General features: G+C 42.4%; 1 protein-coding gene across 1 annotated transcript in view; it reads left to right on the top strand.

Moving 5' to 3' along the window:
* The window catches only part of LOC130481800 (desmoglein-1-beta-like), a 45,269-nt gene that overhangs the window by 13,572 nt on the left and 16,582 nt on the right, over positions 1 to 15,115 (top strand). Inside the window, exons 2-8 of the mRNA XM_056854580.1 lie at positions 6,899 to 6,934; positions 7,546 to 7,674; positions 10,093 to 10,252; positions 10,416 to 10,559; positions 12,331 to 12,494; positions 13,337 to 13,471; positions 14,646 to 14,831. Of these exons, the coding sequence (XP_056710558.1) occupies positions 6,899 to 6,934; positions 7,546 to 7,674; positions 10,093 to 10,252; positions 10,416 to 10,559; positions 12,331 to 12,494; positions 13,337 to 13,471; positions 14,646 to 14,831 (954 nt within the window). The remainder of the gene's footprint in view (positions 1 to 6,898; positions 6,935 to 7,545; positions 7,675 to 10,092; positions 10,253 to 10,415; positions 10,560 to 12,330; positions 12,495 to 13,336; positions 13,472 to 14,645; positions 14,832 to 15,115) is intronic.

Raw genomic sequence — 15,115 nt, 5'->3', positions numbered from 1 at the left:
TGGTAAATTCCTGGAGATTTGGGGGTGGAGCCTGGGGGGGACAGTGACCTCAGTGGGGTGCAATGCCATAGAGGCTACCCTTCAAAGCATCCATTTTCTCCAGGGGAATTGATCTCTGTGGTCTGGAGATGAGCTGTAATTCTGGGAGATCCCCAGATCCCACCTGGAGGCTGGCATCCCTAATTATAACCCAATGAGGCCCCTCCCATTCCCAAATGCCACTCTCACTAGGGTTCACCCTCAGATTTCCAGGAATTTTACAACCTGGAGTTGGCTACCCTAGATCCAAGAGCACATGCTGAGATGAGATATCCATATCAGATTTCGAAAGTCAGACTGCTAGGTCAATTGATTTAAATCTGGAAAAGTAGCCTAGCTAACAACATTCCATTATAACTTTCTTTTTTTCTTTTTAATGTTTGGGCAGCCCATTCCTGAAGGGGGGTAGTTAGTCAATGGTCAGGAGCAGCACAGTTGCACTGCCTCCTCAGAGGCTTCCCTGCCTGAAAATACACAAAATAAAGTATTTAAAAACAGAAACCGTGAAACTCCTTCATGGCAATGCTGCAGTGTACAGGGGTGTTCCTGGTCTGAAAGGGACTTTGAAGCTGACTGACATCAGCTGTGCCCCGGGAATACCCTCTGACACCGGTGCGGGCACTCGCTTCTGGGTTTTTGCTGTCTGTGTGGCAGCGGCTGAGGCCCGCACTGTTGTGTCGCTCTCCAGCACCAGTGTAAGTGCCTCTACACCGGTGTCCATGCCACTTTATCATGGGGCAAAGTGGCACAGACACGGCATGGGGTTATGCTGCGCCTATGGTGCTTCGCCCCCTCCCCTTTCAGGATTGCATGGTTGATGTGTTTTTGTAGTGGTTTGGGGTTGTATTTATCATTTAATGCTACTATTTGACAATTTTAATGACTGGTTGACTTTTTATTGCTTTGTGTTATATTAAATCTGTTGAAAAATCACTTCAAGAAGTGTTCTGGAGAGGCAGCTAAGAAATAACCAAAATAAATAATACATGAATGTATAAATAACTTTTGCAAATACATCTCTCATGAAATCAATTACTAATGTCCTCCCAAGTGTGCTGGTATCCCATAGATTCATTCGTCCATTCCATTTGTATCTCCCTTTCCTTCAAGGGGATCAAAATCACAAACATGGAGCCTCCATTATCTTGGGAGAGGTCCTGAGTTAAATTCAGCTACATTTTTTTGCAATTAAATAATGAAGGAAAGGACTAACAGCATGACCCTTAACATAGGAGGAAAAGTTGCTTCTGAAAGTTCTCTATCCCAAGTAAAAATTGATTATGTTTTGCTTTGGGAATGAGGCAGCAGAGTACAGGTATACCAATGGTAAAATAGGTGGTTATATTGCATAGAGGGTAATATTGCATAACATAAGAGTGTATACATGGGGGTGCAAAGTTTTTTTCTTTCCACATTCCTAGGAAAGTAGTTGTTAAGTCCATTACCTTTCAAAACTGTGTTATCTGCCCAATTCCATTAATACCTGCATGGTCACCTTTGGAGGCCCTGCTTTGTGTGCCCCCTCCTTCTGAGATTAGACAGTGGCAACCCAGGAGAGGGCCCTCTCTTTCATGGCACTAGGGTTGCCAGGACCCTCTTTGGCACCAGCAGGAGGTTTTTGGGGTGGAGCCTGAGGAGGGCAGGGTTTGGGGAGGGAAGGGATTTCAATGCCATAGAGTCCAATGGCCAAAGCAGCAATTTTCTCCAGGTGGACTGATCTCTATCAGCTGGAGATCAGTTGTAATAGCAGGAGATCTCCAGCTAGTACCTGGAGGTTGGCAACCCTACATGGCACCAATGCTCTAGAATTCTGTCCCCAGGGAGTTTTATCTGTTCCTTTCTGTTGCCATCTTCCAATAGTGAGTAAAGACTTTTTTGTTTGGTTTGGTGTTCCCTGGGTGTTCCCTGCTTCCTGCCCAATGTTTTAATTGCTGTTTTCATGTCTTTGTACTTACTTTAACTCTATTTTACTTGTTTTAATGATATGTGTTTAGGGGGTGTTCTAATGTTTTTTAAATGTGACCACATATGCATTAAATTGTTAGCCGCCTTAGGAGCCTTTGCGAGGAAAAAAAGGCAGAATATAAATTTTGTAAATGAATAAATAAATAAATATTTTAAGGGTATTTATGTGCTCAGAAATACACAATAAAATCTCTGTCATCCTCAGAGCCTAAACTGTATGAAGCTCTCAAGTGCATTATTGCTTTTTCCCCCTGCAGTCTAACAAATGGCCTTTGCAGAAAAGAACCAATGTATAGGGAGTGGAAATATAGGCGGATGTTAGAACATGTCAAGCAGCTCATAAAACAGACTAGATGTTCATCTTGGGGGAAAATCTTTGTTGTGATAACAGGAATGTGATGAAAGGGAGACCTAACAGGGGGAGATCTGCAGGCAGGAGGGTTGGATTCTCTACTCTTCTTGTCCCTTCTAACCCTTCCTTACAAATCCCTCCAAAGGAATTTTTTTCCTCCTTCAGCTGCTGACTTCAGACCTTAGATGAGGAAAAAATAGCTAAAACTGCTTGAGAAATGGCATTTGCAAGGGAGAATCAGTGGAGGAAAGGTTAGCATCTCCCTCCCACCTGCCAACTCTCCCCCCTACAAGTGTCCCACTATGCCTGCATTAGTATTGCAAGGGAAGAAAATGGAAGCAAATGTTACCATTCCCAGAGTAAATGAGAACGGATTTTGTCACAATCATTTTGCCACAACATGTATTTTTTTTCCATTGCAAATAACTCCTTTGGCTGCAACACATGTTACTGTGTTATGAAAATTATTGGACTGAGCTAAATTTTGTAATCTTTAGTTCTAGTTGGTTCTGATCTCAGGCAGAGAGGATCTAATAGCACACTACCAACTTTCCATTGACTGTAGAATTAAATGCATAATAATGTTAAGGGCTATCATAAAAAAGTTGGGCTATTCACCATAGGGTCACCAACTTCCAGGTAGTGGCTGGAGATCTCCCACTATTACAACTGATCTCCAGGCGACAGAGATCACCTGGAGAAAATGGCAACTTTGAAGGGTGGACTCTATGGCACTATATCCCATTGAAGTCCCTCCCCTCCCCAAACCCTGACCTCCTCAGGCTTCACCCCACAAATCTCCAGATATTTCCCAATCTGGAGCTGGCAGCCTTAATTCACCAGCACGTTTTGTTCATATAAACCAGGGGTGGGGAATCTTTTTACCACCAAGGGCAATTTGGATATTTATAACTTCATTCGTGGGCTATACAAAATTATCAACTTAAAAATTAGCCGACAAGCCCCAAGCAGGCAGCTGCCCCAGATGACCCCCCCCCCGGCACGGGCAAGCAGGCAGGCATCCAACCAGTGGCACACTCGCCCACCTGGTGGCACAGAATGGTCTGTTGCACCAGCCAGGCTTAGTCGTCCAGCCGCACGCCCGAGTTGCTCCTGCTCTGCATGGTTGCTGCCAGATTCTACAGCCGGCTCCTGCTACCTCCGCCTGCAGGGGTGAAATGAGGACACACTGGCTAAGAACTCGCAGCCCCCCACCCTCACCCTCGCGTGTATTCTGGCCTTGCCTCCTTTAACCCCTCCATTGTCGCCACTTCCACCCCCAGCCCTCTTTTATAAAGAGGGAATACGTTTCTCCATGGCCCGGGTGGGAAAGGGTTAATACAGTTTCTTGGGCGGTCCTAGCAGCTCCATAGCTAATGACTCTTCCGCAAGGGGGGGAAAGGGTTCCTTTTCTCGGCAAAACAAACTCACATCCACCTTGAATAGAGGCTATTCCCGTCCGCGGGAGGGGGCAGATCGCCAGTCTTAGATCCTTCTGAGCTAGAGATCTGCCAGGACCCACAAAGGGCCAGACCAAATGATTTTGCGGGCCTTAAACAGCCCCAGGGCCTGACGTTCCCCACCCCTGATATAAACACAGAAACCAAGTTTAAAATATTAAAAACCAGCTTCTACAAGCACACGCTCATATGTACTCATGCTATCTTCAAGGCTGTTCCCAAAAACATTTTGGGAGAGGTTTGTTAGTCAAGTAAAGACTTGCAGTCAGAAAGTGGAGCGTCTAAAACTGCTTTGTGTGTGGGTGTGGGTGGGTGTGCATGTGTGTGTGGTCCTCTGGATTCTGGGCAAAACTATGGCTGAGTTCCATTGGAGCGAGACTAGAACATTTGTCTGAAACAGTGTTCTTACACTCCAGTCTCTATTCATCTGCTGGTTCAATAAGAACGCACAAACCTAGATACCTTTAATACTATTTAGCCTCCTCAGAATCTCAGTTCATTTTTTAAAAGCACATTTCTAGTCCTTAAAAATGTGGAACACTGTTTGATGAAGTAGCAAAACAAAATGCTGCTTCCAGCAAAGCTTCCACTGAGATCACCCCTTCTCTCACTAGTTTTGCCAAAAAAGGAAAATCTATATTGTGGAATCAGAATAAAGCTTTCCCTTAATAAGACTGAGTTACACCTTTTGATGTAAAAAATTTTCTCTTAGCATTGGTTTGTTTTTATTTTTTACTGGGTGCATGCATCTCTGGTTGAAGCTCTTGTGATTATCTAGGCATGATTTCATTTCTATCCAATATCTGCATTCTCAGATTTGCAATTATTTCCTTTGCTATAATTTCTTGGGGTTCAATTCTTGGGTTTCTTTTCTCTTGGCTTTTTTTTAATTCTTGCGTTTTTGGGTTTCATTTCTTGGGTTTTAATTCAGAAGTCAAAATAGCAGCCAGTCGTAAATAGCAAAACATTAGCTTTTTTAATGGGGGAACAATCTGTTTGTTATCTGATGTTACGTTACAACAAGTTACGTTACAGCAGAATTTTTATTTGATTTGTATTTTATGTTCATGGTTGTAAGGATGGACAGCAGCACCATTCACGTATTACAATGAATCCATCATGTTTGTGTGTACATCTGTTTGTAAGAGCCAACATACATTCACTTGACAAATGAAACCAGGGATCAGGACCTGGATAAATATGGGGTCTAAATCACATGTTCCTCTGTACCGGCATTGAATGTAATATTAGAATTACTGAACACTAAGGTTGCCAGCCTCCAGGTGGTGGCTGGAGATGTCCCACTATTACAACTGATCTCCAGGCAACAGAGATTAGTTCCCCTGGAGAAAATGGTCGCTTTAGCAATTGGACTCCATGGAATTGAAGTCCCTCCCCTCTCCAAACCATACCTAAGGCTCCACCCCCCAAACCTCCAGGTATTTCCCAACCTGGTTCTGGCAATCCTACTGAACACACATATATAAATATAACTATAACCATCAAGAGTTCAGTATACATGGACTGGACATGCATTCACTGTAAGTTGACTGAATGATGGATAGGCAGATACAGGGTTTTTTTCCCCTTTATTCATTTAACCTACTCAGTGTGGGAAAATCACATTTATAAGAAATAGTATTAGTCCTGTTAATGAAAGTTGCATGAAGCTGTATTTTAAGCCAGAGGGCAGTGACACAAAGGGGGAAAGTGGACTGAGAAAGAAAAGATAATGTGGTTGGTATGGGCTTATACGATAGCAGCCCGGGGGAGAATATGACCCGTCAACTATATCTTTTTTATCTATCTCAGGGTCCCCAAGCTTATTGATCCTTTGAGCATTTTTGGAATTTTAAGAAAAGACCATGGCCTCCATCACAAAATGGCTTTCTGATGAGCTGCTAGTCAGAAACTGAATGCCATGAGGCCAAGGGCAAATTATGAAATATTAGGAAGGTTTCAGAAAACATTGGGAAGTCCCAAACTAAGCATCCTCATGTAGGGTTACCAACTCTGAGTTGGTAAATTCCTGGAGATTTTGGGGTTGGAGCCTGGGAAGGATGGGGCTGGGGGAGGGGAGGGACCTCAGCAGGATATCATGCCATAGAATCCACCCTCCAAACAAGCCATTTTGTCCAGGGGAATTGATCTCTGTAGTCTGGAGATCAGTTGTAATTCTAGGAGATCTCCAGACCTTGCCTGGAGGTTAGCAACACTATCCTACAGTAAAGGAAGCACCTCAAGGAATCTCAAGAAAGCCAGGGCTGGCTCTTTGCTTTGGGGAGAGATATTGTTTGGCTTCTGTTTCCAAGGGATGCAGAGGGGTTTTCTCTCTGCATGGCCCAGGGAGAGAGTGCCAAAATCAGACACAGAAGAGAAAGGCTGTGTAAATGGCCACACTGAGGGCACATTGTTGTGTGCTGCCTGCCCAAAATTATTTCAGTTCAATGCTGGTAGGGAGCAAGTAGAAACATCTAGTTTTGTTCTGTTCCGTTCAAGGTCATTTGGATATTATTCCCAAGATTTAAAATCAAGCACATCAGTGGGTGCCATCACTAATGTATATGAAGACATTCAGGCTATCAATGAGGTAAATATGGTTGCCAGGCCACTGCCAGCAACCCCTGAGATCTATCAGGGGTGGGGTCTGGCATACCAGTGTCATGCTGGCATGTTGACATCACTTCTGGTAAAATCTGGAAATAACATTATAGAACACACTAGGATTCACAGAAACTCTATGGTAAAACCACAGTGTTCTTCTAAATCCTGGAGCATCCATTACATCACTTCCAGTTTTTATGTTGATATCACTTCTGACATGTTGACATCACTTCTGGTTTGTCAGTGCACCTAACCTTCCCCATTTCCTCCTGCCAGAATCTGAAACAGAACAGGTTGCCAAGAAGTCTCCTGCTATATTGGGAGACCTGGCAACCCTAAAATGGAGTTTAACTCTATAGTGCTGGTAAGGTGGAGGTTTGGAGAAGGATTGTTTTGTTTTGCATATTAGGCGCCTTATCAGTGGAAATTTACCAAAAAGTGCATTGTACTTACTCTATTCTTCTTGTTCCCTTCATAGGTGCTCCTGGAATTCAGCACTGGCTTTCATGTTGAGGTAATTTGATTGCTGAAATGTAATTAATATTGCTATTTGTTGGTGTATTTTTTAAACCTTTCATGTTATAAATGAATTGAAAACTTGTATACATAGAGTGGGCTACTTCGTTAGAACCAATGTGTGAAATTCTGTCTTCTTCAATTCTGTACTCCTTCTCAGTTACAGTTCACAACCTTTCCTGCATATGGGCCCCGTCTGAGGTTTTTCCACACAACCTATCTGCCTCTTTCAGATCACTGTCTCTGATATCTCTGACTCCCCAGTTGTGGACTGCCTCTCTACCTTTAAAGCACATGAAGTCCTTCTATCTATGCCTGCTTGGCTCCATAGCCTTCAGTTTCCTTAGTACCTCCAAATCCCCGTTCTACAGTCTTGCGGCAGTATACTCTCATCTCTAATATTTTACACAACCAAACTTAACCTCCATTTCCCTTGCAATAGCAGCCTTGGTTCACTGCATTTCATGACTGCCTTTTCCATCACAGAAGTTAATTATTTGTGAACATCCTGTGATATCATGTGAGTTCAGCCAATAGCTTGGATAGAGGTTTTAATTTTCTTCAGAATTCAGAGCAGTTTGAGTAATGCTGGCATGTTTTTGGATTCAGGTGAAAGAATGGGATGAAAATGGTGTGGCAAGGTGGAAAACATTTCGGAGGCAAAAACGAGAATGGATTAAGTTTGCTGCTGCCATTAGAGAAGGTGAAGACAATTCAAAGAGAAATCCAATTGCCAAGGTAAGTTCCAAGAAAATTAAAGCAGTATTGCTCGACCATTAGAAATTACTAAACAAATGGGAGCGCCTTCCAGATCTACAAGGGTTGGCATCTTGTTTTGTTTAATATTGTTACGCATTCATTAAAATCAAACAAGGTCTCTGTGACAAGCCTTAGAACTGGAATCTCCTTTCTTTGCTTAGGTTGAGTTCTGTAAAAAAAAAAACAAGGTGGCAATAAAGAAAATATCATTAAACACATGCAGAGAGCATTTCCATCACTACTAAACAGCCTATCCCCGTCTACTCAGAATCAAGGCGCAAGCATTGTCCCTCTCTGTCATGTTTGATCCCCAGCCAGAGAACCTCTCTTGAGAGATGATGCCCTAGAGCATCTTCTGTTCTTGCAGAGGGTGGTTATTCTGTTCTCTCTATTCTAGTTTTTGAATGACAGAAGTATATTGTAGCGATTGAGGGTTTTACCTGGCCCTCTGCTGCTTTAAAGAAATCTGGGCATCTTGCTTTCTTAGTACTCTGCTTTAGGGCTTTTCCAGGGGAGGGGCTGTGGCTCAGTTTGTAGAGCATCTGCTTGGCATGCAGAAGGTCCCAGGTTCAATCCCCGGCACCTCCAGTTAAAGGGACCAGGCAAGTAGGTGGTGTGAAAGACTTCTGCCTGAGACCCTGGAGAGCTGCTGTGGTCTGAGTAGACAATACTGACTTTGATGGACTGAGGGTCTGATTCAGTGTAAGGCAGCTTCATGTGTGATCCATACAAAACAATGCATGTTGATAGCATATTATTCATGTGGGTGATACTCCTACAAGCTACAATGCTCACACTAATGTCACACTAATTCTATGCCTATGTGACATCCTGCCCCAACAAAATGGTAAAATATATAACTGTTGCTTCTCAAATCTATGTTGCCATTTCCCTTGTTTAAAAAAAAGACAGAGTTAAAAACCAACATGCATAGTAAAAGTGCACAGCAAAAAGGGTACATCCCCCAAGGCTGAAAAATAAAAAAGAAACATATTAAGTGTACATACACAGTCACTAGGGTTGCCAACCTCCAGGTAAATGCATAGTGTATGCCTCATGACATTTCATTCTTAGTGGTCCACTGATCCAGTTCAGTATAAAGCTGTATGTTATACATCCATCCATATATAGCATGGGAGAACATGGGTGTATTTAGTGTGAGCAGCAGGTTAAATAGTAATGAATGTCTGATATCTATGGCTGCCAACCTTCAGGTACTAGCTGGAGTTCTCCTGATATTACAACTGATCTCCAGCCGATAGAGATCAGTTCACCTGGAGAAAATGCCCGCTTTGGCAATTGGACTCTATGGCATTGAAGTGCTCCCCTCCCCAAACCCTGCCCTCCTCAGGCTCCACCCCAAAAACCTCCCACCGGTGGCGAAGAGGGACCTGGCAACCCTAACAGTCACTGATGGAATAACAGCTTAACTATTCTAATTTCAAAAATAGAAAATCATAATTCATGTTAAAGGCAGTATGAAAGCTACATGGATGAGACATTGCGACCTTCTGAGTCACCAGCGTACATTGTACTTCCGCACCCTTTACAATCATTCTTTACAGCACCCCTCCCACTTTCTGACTAGGATAAAGGACTCCAGCCTCCACTACTATTTTTCTTTGTCTGATGAAGGGAGCATTGACTCTCAAAAGCTTATACCTTGAAACTCTTGATGGTCTCTTAGGTGCTACTGGGCTTAAATCTAACCAGCTCACCCTGCTCTCATGAGCAGGTCACTTATTCTTCCCCCCTTTCCCCTCCTCCCCTTTCTTCCCTTCCCCCTCCCTCGCCCTGTCCCTTCCCCCCTTTCCCTTCCCTACTTGTTTTTTCCTAATCCTGTCATGCCCATCCATCACCATCTTGTGGCTCCCATGCACGCTGGGCATGCATGGTTTCTCCAATCCTGGAAAAGATCATATCATCTGAGAGCCATGAGCAAGGCACCATTATTGTTTGTTACTGTTTATGGTTTTAATTATTCATATGGTATTTATGATTTTAATTGTAATTTTATGCTGTTAGCCACCCTGGGCCTGGCTTTAGTATATCATAATAAGTATGTCATAATAAGTATATAATAATAATAAAATAAGTATATAATAATAAATGCAATAAATAAAATAAATGTAATTGCAGCAATGTTCACATTAATGTTGTCGTCTTTATGATTTTATTATATGTTTTTTGTTTATAAGCTTTCTCTAGCAGATCTCTGGTGAGGCAGCATATATATTTTCTAAATAAATAAATCAATTAACAGATGATGTCTTTCCCATGATATTCATCACATATATGCTGTTAAAGTCGGTTGTCAGGAAGCACTAGGGAACCATTTAAAGTTGGCTAAAACATCTGGATTGACAATGAGAAACCATTTTTTTCCTGTTGTTATAGATACGATCAGATTGCGAAGAAAATCAACCAATTATATACAAAATATCAGGGAAAGGGATTGATAGTCATCCATTTGGTGTATTTATCATCAATCAGAGGACTGGTGAAATTAATATAACAAAAATAGTAGATCGAGAGACAAATCCATTTTTTATTGTAAGTACTAAGTTTTTGCAAATAATCTCCTACTTTCTCATTACTTTTTGTACAATTTATAAATTAAAAGAAAGTTGCTTTACTAATGACTCAATGATTTTCAGTATCTGGAATGGCATATACCCATTGTGAATTAGTTTTTTGTTTTAAACTCTTAATCCAGATAGACTGTTACGCTTTAAATGCGATCACACAGCAGTCAGTGGAAACTGTGCTTCAACTCCGAGTTCGCGTTATGGATATAAATGATAATCCACCAGTATTTTCAGAGGCAGCCTTCAGCGGGGCAATTAGTGAAAGCAGCATGGACAGTAAGTATGCTATAAACATAACATAACTATGTATACTCATGTGTAGACATAAACTCTTGTATGTATAACTATCCATCGTGTTGTATACTTCACAATTTTGTCACAGCTCTTTGAAACCCAGGCACAATCTAGCTAAAATTAAGTATGTTTTTGTCTCATTTATTTCCATGCATGAATTAAGGATGTGTTTTAGAGCCAGAGGAGGCACTGCGATATCCACCCGAAGGTTGTTTTTAACTGGTAAATAGCAGCCACAGTGGCCATTAAATTGGACCAAGTTGAAAATTAGAACCTGGACAAGGAGAACATTTTCTCATTTTCCCATAAAACTAGAACTCAGAGGTTCAGTTCTACTGAAATACTTCACTCAATGAGTAAATAAATTGTGTAATTCACTGCCAGTGAAAGTAGTGATGGTTACTAGCATAGATGGCTTTAAAAGGGGATTATACTGATTCATGGAGGATACAATAGGTCCTTCAATGGCTGCTAGCTAAGGGTGTGCACTAATATTTGTTTTTAAAGCAAGAGGTAAATGGTAAACTGTACTAAATTAACTAATTAACTAGATGGTTATTTAGTTAAAAGAATGGGTAATCTATTCTGGCAGTTTATGTGGAATAGCATGTTATAGACTGATCTTGTCAGATCTCAGAATCTAAGCAGGGTCGGTACTTGGATGGGAGACCACCAAGGAAGACTCTGCAGAAGAAGGCAATGGCAAACCACCTCTGCTTCTCACTTGCCTTGAAAGCCCCTTGATGGGGTCAACATATGTTGGTTGCAACTTGATAGTATTTACATACATAAACTGATCTGAGATTAGTTGAAATAATTTCATGTTGTGGTCATAGGACTGGATCCAAAAAACTTTTTTGCAGCAGTTTTTCTTGCAGAATGGATTTTGTCACCTCTCCTTGTTTTCGGCACTACCTGAAAACTGTTCTTGAAAACCCCAAGAATAGTGTGGGTGCAGTTTAGTATGAAATCTGCACAAATTGTCAACCCTTGTGCAAGTAGCAATTGCACAAGAACACCTTTGAACACAGCCCACAGTTTCTTCCTGCTGATACGCTGAAAACCAAATGCAAAGAAAACGATATAGATGTAGCCTTCTTTTTAGAAGCATCTGTTTGCAAAATCCATGCTTTTCATAAGGAGCTCATAATTACTTTGCAAGAGAATACTGTCTGAAGAGACTGAGATGTTTGTTGGAAATCTACACCAGATTTTGAAAATGTAGCCTGTTCTGATCTTAAATCATTCACACAGTATGCTACCTTTAACCAGGGGTGGACTGGCCATTAAGGCCACTGGAAAACAACCTGGTGGGTTGATAGCCCCCAGATGAGGCCACCTAAGCCACAGATAAGGGGCAGCCCTCTCCCTATGGGGGATTGCTCCTGCTGCAAAACCGGGGCGCTCACCCTGTCCTGGGTGGTAATGGAGGCATATGGCTGAGCCCTGCACAGTTTGGCCGGGCTGGTGTCTCCTTCACTGCACACAGTATCACAGAGCCCCATGCTGGGCAGGGAAGGAGGTGTATGGCCAAGCCCTGTGCAGTTTAACTGGGCCACCATCTCCTTAGCCTGGTGCATCCCGGGCCTGTTGCAGGAGGGGACAGAGGCGTGAGCGCTGCACAGCAAAGGAGATCCCGTCTGGCCAAGCCTTTTTCTCCTTGCCTCTGCTTTCCCCCTCTAAATCTGCCTCTACCCTCAATAGACTGAAATGCGGCTCTTCATATTTTCTCTTGTCTTTCTTTTCTTTCCAGACACATTGGTGATGAAAATAACGGCTACAGATGCAGACGAGCCAAATACCTTGAATTCCAAAATTGCCTACAAGATTGAGAGTCAGACTCCTGGAGGTCCATCAATGTTTATTTTGAACACAATAACTGGGGAACTTCACTGTGCAAATATGCTTGACAGAGAGGTAAAAGGATCCTCCTTTGTCCCTCGTAGGAAAATGCTGGCTAATGAGTACTGGAGAAAAAAGCCTTGCAATGTAGCTGCTTCCTTCTGAATTTTCACCAACTGAGTAACAGCTGTGCATTTGTCAAATGAAGAAATGGCCATTCTCTTTTATTTGGTTTTTTGGAGGGATTAAATTTAGGAGCAGTTTCTCATCAAAATCATCCAGTCTTTAACATTGCGAGATACACAACCTTGACAGATAGTCTTGATCAGCAAGACCACATGGTGGGAGAGTTAATCTCCTCCCCTCCTCCAGTCAAAATCAGAATAAGGGCCCTGCATTGTTTAATTAGCACTCAAAAAATGCTGGGAGAATCCGTTAATAAATTTCCCACTGTCTCAACTGTTTTGGCCCTCAGAAAGGGACAGAAAAGAGAAGAAATGGAAGCAAAAAAGATGGGTAATGCTGCAATCCCATGCAGGCCTACTTGGAAGTAAATATTATTGTAATCAGTGGTACTCAGTTGCATTTACCTACTTCTAGGTTTGTTTGTTTTTTTTAAAAAATTGCTATTGGGCCATTGGCATGAAATCACTTCCAGGAAAAACTTGGAAGTGACAACACGCCTTAGCAACAGCCACCCCTCAAGCTACCCCTCCCAGTCTCCTGCTGGTTGCCTGGCTGGGCAACCCTACCTACCTCAAAAGTGGTTACAGTGGAAGGGGATATTCAAAACCTCTCAAGCCTTTCCAATGAATCATATACAAAGCATTTTTATGTTGAGGAAGGTGTATTAACAAAGTGTACTTTATTGCTTTATTGACAGTTTTAACAATTATGCCCTCCCCTCTTTCATTTAGGAACATGGTAGCTACACTCTGGTAGTGAAAGCCACAGACAGGAATGGAGGCCCAGATGGAATATCATCTGAATGCATATGTAATGTTGAGGTGTTAGATGTAAATGACAACTTTCCAACCTTCTCACAGAACTCGGTAAGCCTTTCTGAAACCCCTGGCATCAGCAACATGCCCCTGTCTACATTCATAACAGCTTCCTAAGAAAAAGCACCAATGGCCCGTTAAAGGGATCCATTTTTTTGCCATGGGAAGTCCAAATATTAATGGAAGTAGTCCAGATTGCCAATATAATCTGTGATATAACAGATTTCCAAACAAAGATGAGAAGGAGTTGACACCAAGACTGACAAATGTTGGGGGGATTAGAAGGTCTGGATGAGCAGACAAAACTATGGATCTGGGTGGAAGGAAAGGAAGAGGGAAATAGGTTGCTGGAAACAACCTTGTTAGGCGGCTGCAGCCTGGTGATGACTGTAGTAGCTATGAGCTGTGCTGGCTGATCTTGCCTTGCTCCAACGCTGGCTTGGTTGACAGGTTTAGCAGGATATGCAAGTGTTTGCCTCCTTGCAGTAAACTTTGAGGAAATCAGGAGCCGATAGTTAGAGCTATTGTTGTTTACTGTGCTCTGCCTTGCCTGCACTCTTGGTGGCTGCAGCACAAACTTGCATTCGAAGTAAAAGGCATTGGCTGGACGGAGCACGCCACTGGCTTCAGGGGCCCACCAGCTGACCTGGGCCCCAGGAATGTTCTCTCCCCATCTAGGTGGCCCTGCCTAGATGATGGTACTACCTGGAAGAAGCTGTCTGAGGAGAGTAACTGGCACTCGGGGGTATGGCAGGAGATGAGGTGAAAGATGTATGAGGGCCCTAAGCTGTGAGGGGCTTTCAAGGTGATAACTAGCACTTTAAATAGTACCCAAAAGCAGATGGGCAACCAGGGCTCTTGATGCAACACTGGCATTATATTCAGCACTAGTTCCAAGCAGCTGACCTGGACAGAAACTTCACCACCACGTATTATAACTGAAATTTCTGAGTCATCTACAAAGGCAGCCCCAGGTAGACCTCATTACAGTAGTCCTATCTGAAGGTTGTGGTACCAACCAGCTTATCAATCAACTAGGCTGGACCTAAGAGCACCTAGGCTCTTAACCATCTATCAGTGAAAGTTTAACCCCATCTAAGGCTGGCAGATTTACAACTGCAAGCACTCTCCCTTCCCGAACAGCATCACAGCCAACTTGTCTGCATTAAACTTCAGTTTGTCATAGAGTGTCAGATGTCAACAGCTTTTTTTCTTTCTTCTCTAGTATTCAGTACAAATTTCAGAAAATACACTTAGTCACGAGCTGATAAGGATACAGATTACTGATCTGGATCAAATGCATACAGATAACTGGAAAGCAGACTGTTTCTTTATCTCTGGAAATGAAAACAACAACTTTGCTATAGAAGTAGATTCAGTGACAAATGAAGCTATCCTGATGGTGGTAAAGGTATGAATTTAAATATTCTTTCACTATTGCTTTGAAGATCATAATCTGATACTACTGTATTTTCTCAAATGCAAGGCTGGTTTTTTTCAGGTATGCCATCAAAAAAGAGGGGGTCATTTTACGTTTACATACAAATTACAGTTTATGTCCAATTAAACATTTGTAAGTGTGTGTAACATTTTTAGGAGGTCATCTTACATCCAGGGCTATCTTCCTTTCAAATAAAAATGGGTATGATTGTACATCTGAAGTAGGAGAATCTATCTCCAATCCCTTTTTATCTT

This window comes from Euleptes europaea, chromosome 8 (assembly GCF_029931775.1).
Source record: "Euleptes europaea isolate rEulEur1 chromosome 8, rEulEur1.hap1, whole genome shotgun sequence".
Taxonomy (NCBI): domain Eukaryota; kingdom Metazoa; phylum Chordata; class Lepidosauria; order Squamata; family Sphaerodactylidae; genus Euleptes; species Euleptes europaea.
The sequence above is the reverse complement of the archived record's forward strand: the minus strand, read 5'-3'. Positions and strand labels throughout refer to the sequence as shown.